The 5,674-nt window shown below is 44.5% G+C and overlaps 1 protein-coding gene across 8 annotated transcripts in view; it reads left to right on the top strand.

Moving 5' to 3' along the window:
* Positions 1–5,674, top strand: part of PTPN13 (protein tyrosine phosphatase, non-receptor type 13) — a 278,246-nt gene that overhangs the window by 76,302 nt on the left and 196,270 nt on the right. For all 8 annotated transcript variants that reach the window (XM_019525962.1, XM_019525959.1, XM_019525958.1 and 5 more), the window contains exon 2: positions 1,109–1,228. In XM_019525962.1, the coding sequence (XP_019381507.1) occupies positions 1,114–1,228 (115 nt within the window). In that variant the 5' untranslated portion in view covers positions 1,109–1,113. The remainder of the gene's footprint in view (positions 1–1,108; positions 1,229–5,674) is intronic.

Genomic DNA, 5,674 nt, shown 5'->3' with positions numbered 1-5,674 from the left:
ATCAAAAGGCTACCACAGCCAGACTGTTTGCTCTTTAGGATTTCTAGATATTGCTCTATCCTGTACCCTAGTTTACCCTACCCCCTGTAATCAATAAAGTTCTCCTTTTTGACTGGTGTGGGAGACTTATAGAGGGGTGGGTCTAAATTATGCCTAAGAGACCCCTTAGGTCTGTGGACTAAGGGAGACTATACCTATTTGCCCCTGGACTTGGGGAAGTACCCCAAGTGCCTGTGCTGGGTTGAGTACCCGTGGGACTTTAGGCCTGTGTTACCCCAAGGACACAGGGCCGCGTGACAGTCCATTCTTGGGGTGGTGGCGGCACGTTACCCCCAGACTAGCGAGTGTGCTCCGGGAGAGGGGTTGGCTGGACATAAGGCACCCCTAGGGAGGCATTTGGAGCCTGGAAGGTGGTCGGGCGCAGGGAAGTGGGTGGCTCAATGCAGGAGCACCCCCTACTGGCCCGCCTCAGGTGGTGGAAACAGCGGAGGGATACAAATACCCAGCTGTGTTCCTGAGGTGGGATCTCTGCACCCGCCACAGAGACTATATGAACCAATTGTCAAATTCTTTGCAGGGTTACCTTTTTAACTTCTAGCTGTAAAGCAATAACACTATATTATATACACCCCCTAAAGTGTCTCTTTCCCTTCTCTTTCCCCAAGTGAACTGAGCATGGGCTGAACATAGCAGATGTCAGTTCAGAGCTAATCTCTCTCTCAGGAGCCTGCATCATATTTTGATTAAGGCACAAAGAACCTGAAAAATGATGTTAGAAGGAGAAAACCTTGTTCTCTAATGACAGCTGATGTTACTTATTTCTGTAAAGAAGCACTAATGAGTTTGCTAATGTAAATCAACTAAGGCTATTAATCATTCTGCTCAGGTGTTTAAACAAAGCAACATAGTAGAATATTTTCCCCTCATGACTAAAACATAGGGAACCCTCCTGCCCATATAAAACTTTATTTTCTGCAGGTTTTTAAAGAACTTTTAGATTTAGACTTTAAAAATAAGTATTACCATTTAAGTTCGACACACACCCGCACAAAAAAATAACTGTGTGACGGTATACATATTCTTAAACCAAGTATGTCTTCTTTCTCAGGTAACATGCATGTGTCACTGGCTGAGGCCTTGGAGGTTCGGGGAGGACCATTACAGGAAGAGGAAATATGGGCTATATTGAATCAAAGTGCGGAAAGTCTTCAAGAGTTGTTCAGAAAAGGTAATCTGTTGCTTCAGAGTTGTAATACGAGTAGTTTTGAAGTCCGTTTGAGAAAAAAATTAAAGATCTTTGGTAAAGATGGGGTGGCTGCGGCCTCCTCTGAGTGCCACCGGAGCCCGCTCCGAGCCCAGCTTCTGGTGAGAAGAGCCACGTGCAGTGCGTGCTCTGGCTCTACCCTGCAGCTGCAGTCTGCCCCGTGTCACGCAGATCTGAGGACACACTCTCCCCACCCTCCTTGGGTGCAAGCAGCAGTGGCTGCCACCCCCACCCCATGAGCTGCGCCTCCGTCTCGCTCCCCCGCCCTGGCTGGGCAGCAGCTGCCCCTGCCCCCTCCTTCACCTCTGGGGGCATTGATCTGCACCCCCATGCCCCTTCCCTCCACCTTCCCTTCCACCACAATGAACTTACCAACTGATGGCAGTTGTATCGGATCAGTATTGGCCAATATGCCTCCTTAAATATCAGCTATCAGTATCAGCCCCCAAAATCTCTGTTGGTACACCCCTAGTTCCCATCCATCCTGTAAGCGATGTCCATGCCATGTGGCAGATGGTCATGGATGAGCATCTCAATAACGAGGGATCCTGGTTTTCTCTATTTAAAAATCACAAATTCTGGGGTTTTTTTAAACCCAAATTCTGATTTTAAAAGCCCAAAATACATGATTAAGATGAAATGTCACATTATATATAGATATGTATATAGGAACCCAATGTTTTATTGATATATTTACAATTTTAAAGTAATTTGGAAGCCTACCAGTGCCTCAATCACTATAATAAAATAAATTCTAAGTACCTATAAATTTTGGTATTTGATTTTGGGTTTTTTATCATGGAAAATCACAGCTCCCCCTGTCCCCTTCACTCACCAGGATGCAGATCCAGGCCCCTTACTCCCCAACCACTGTCCCCCTAGTCCTGCTGGTGCCCTTCACTCCCCACCCACAGCCCTCCAGCAGCTCCCCCCTGCTGGCCTGCCAGAGAGTGCCCCCAGTTACTAGAGTTATGGGGCCAGGGACCTGGATCCACAGTCCCCTACCCTCCACAGCAGCGGCCAAGTCCTGGCTGCTGTGGAGGAACAAAGCATGGGGCCCAGCTCTCCCTTCCCCACGGGTTGCATGGACAGAGTGAAGCCCATGGCAAGACAGAGTGGGACTAGGCAGGAAAAGTCTTTGCTGCTGCAAGCCCCCTGCCACCATAATGGCCCAGCAGCAGCGAGGGGCAGAACTCTGCACTGCTGCCCCCGTTGCTGCTGGGTGGGCAAGAGGCAATTTGCTAGGGTGGTGCGGGGTTTGCATCAGCAAGGAGCTTCCCTGCTCAGCCCCACTCTGCTCTGCCGTGCCAGGTCCTGCCCAATGGGCTGTGGAGGTCCTATTCTGTGCCCACCCCCATGCACAGATCTGAGGGGCACATGCCCCCATTGCCCCCTGGGAATGCATGCAGTGGCAGAGAGCCATCCCCTTCCCCACTCCCTGGACAAGCCGCCCGTTGCCCCATCCCGCTCCCCGCTGGGGGCCTGCAGCTGCACATTCTAGCCCCAAGCCCTAAGCCCCACACACTGCCCAGATAGGCAGCAGCCTTAACCTTGGCCAACTCACTCCCTCCTTCCCTATGAGAACCTCAGTCCCCCTTCCCCACCTTCAGACTTACCTGTGGGGAGCTGTAGGAGCTGCTCTCCAGGCTGCCTGGCGGCCATATGCCTGTGTATGTGCACATGGTACCCCTTGCCTGAGTGCCCTCCTCCTGCTCCCCCCAGCCCTTTGCAGGCTGGAACTTCTGCAAACGTGGAAAATCTGCATGTTTCCCTGTTAAATGAAAAATCCATGTTTTTCTTGGTCAAAAGGGAAAATCTGTGGGGGGTTTTTTGTTTTTCCATGGGAAAAGGAAAACCTGGATCCCTGCTGATGACCACAAAGATGATGGAAAACAAGGAAGGGTGTAAAAGCTTAAAGAAATGACCATACTGTAGGCTGCAATCTAGAATATTTGGTGTAGTGTTTATTATAAGTTCTTCAAGCATCAGGCCAAAGCAGTACCCCTTGGTCTCTGCCCTTTTCACATCTACTCAGGAAGGTTCCATCGTGGGTGTTTTTGTTTGTTTGTTTTTTAGTAAATAGTGGACAACGAAGGTCAGGCTGTTTCTGGTGTCCTTCGACTGGTCTCAGAAAGCATGTATGGACCCACAATATGCTTGGATTCAGACAAATGTAATTTAAATGTGCTTTTTTTTTCCATATGTGTGCTTTCACCTAGCTCTACGTTCAATTTTACGATGAGAAAACTGGAAAATACTTCTTTGAAACTGACTACTTTTGTTGCTTAATAACGATGGAAACTGGAGGATGTAATTAAAAAAACTTCTAAGTGTTTGTTTTTCAGGCCTGTAAATTCCCTATTATTTAGACTCAATACTTCCTTTTGTTTAAAACACAGAAGTGAAAAATAGGAATAAGGCAGAACACTTCAGACTCAAGGGCTGTTTAGTCCTCTATCCTGTCTCTAATAATGACCAGTACTGGCTGCTTCACAGAGAGGTGCAGGAACCCTGCAGTGGACTATTGTGAGATGATTTTTCTTCATTGCATTTGGTCACATCCCAGTTTGCCTTTTCTGTGCCACTCATTATTTTATAGTTGTTATACCATCTCCTTCTAGGGGAAAATGCATTGTTTCTGAAAGGTGACTTGGGTATCAGGCTGAGCCCAATCCTGCAAAGGTTTACAAGCACTTACTCTGAGTTGTTTTGATGGCTTCAGTGGGACTATTCATATAAGTAAGGACTTGTAGGATGAGGCCATATTGTAGCATTTTTTAAAGTTTATGAGCCAAAAATTTCAAAGTTGAAAATATGGGATCAGTCATACTGAAAAATAGCTTTGTTTTCCAGGGTTAGGAAGTAAGTTATGGGAAAAAACAGTTTGTTAATTGGACAGCTATTTAAAGAAGTAGAATAATCATTCATTTAGGCTTTTATTTTTGAACGGATAAAAGACTTTTTAGGCAATTTCTTTGAAGTATGAAGTAATATGTACCCAGCAAAATCCAGCAGTGATTCTAGGATTCCCTTGGAACAATGTGATTTTTATTGAGAATCTTCATTAATTTCCACCATACAGTTATTTTCAAGAATCAAAAATTGTCTATGGAAGGTATGATTTCAATGGAGGTAAGCTACTATATACTCAAATCTCTGTTACACCTTCGAAAATTGGCATTTCTTTTTTTCTCTCTTTAAAAAAAAAAACCCCAACAGTAATAACAAAAACCTTCACCATCACACCTCAGGCTTGAAAAATAGAGAACAATGAGAGCTGATTAATCTGTGCTTAATTTAGTTGTATGTTAAATTAGTTAGTCTGTACTTGAAAGATTTAAGTATTAACATCCTGCAGAATGTTGTTCCAGCCCATGACTTACAAAGGTTGCTGGACCCTGCACTGTGGTATTGAACACACTGAACTATTTTCCATTCTAAATTTTGAGGAAAAATAATATTGCAGAAAATATTGTTATTGACTTATCTATAGTAACTAGTGTGTGGGTGTAATCTTGGTGTTTTTGGTGGACTGGGTTATAGAAAGTAGTTATTGTTCAGAGATACTCTGATGCATATATTTATTTCCAAAAACGGGGAATTACTAAAATGACAACGGCTATCATGACACATTTAATACTCATGTCATTGATCTTTATACTGGTGTGAAAAAAGAGCAGGCATATAGTGTAAAGCCTTATGCCACTGTAACAGACTTGAATCTGATATAGAATTATCCTGAGGAAAATCAGGGTTAAAACAACACTATGTAAGTTAGAGCAGTGTAGATATTGTGCCTTAAAGCAACAGCCTGTTTGTCATGAAAAAAAATGTCTGTTCAAAGACAGCAAATGGTGTGTGGCAGCCATTTTTCCATGCAGCCAGGCCATTGTCAGGTCCCCAACTGCTTAGTGGTAAGGTGCTGTAATACTATCTACTGTGGGTACCTGCTGTGGAATAACTGCTCATCTGTTCACTCGGGATTCTGGTGTAATTTACAATGATGTACAAAGCTTATGTACAAATTACACCAACATAAACATATTGCATGTCCAGGCTTTTAAGAGTTGCCTTGCTAGTAGGTTAAAAATATGGTCGCTATAAGTGAAGGAGAACGAAGAGTAATCTTAAAAAATACAATCAAAACTTAGTTACTTGTGCAGTGAAGACCCAGCCTCACTAAATACAACACCTCAGAGCATGTCCCTCCCCAAATGCTGCTTCAAAAAGATTAGCTTTGTAGTGTGCCTAGAAGCAGATTTGAGCTAGGTTAGACAAAAGTAAGACAGGAGGGAGCATGTTCTGAAGGAAAGGAAACATGTCAGCATTGCCCCCTTCCAACGTAAGTGCCTTCAGAGACACCAGCTTGGCCTCTCGAGTAACTGAATTGTTTAGAATTTTACCAGCCAC

Source organism: Gavialis gangeticus, unplaced genomic scaffold (assembly GCF_001723915.1).
Source record: "Gavialis gangeticus isolate Ggan-Ray unplaced genomic scaffold, GavGan_comp1, whole genome shotgun sequence".
NCBI lineage: Eukaryota > Metazoa > Chordata > Crocodylia > Gavialidae > Gavialis > Gavialis gangeticus.
Note: the sequence above shows the minus strand (reverse complement) of the source record. Positions and strands in the feature narration are given on the sequence as shown.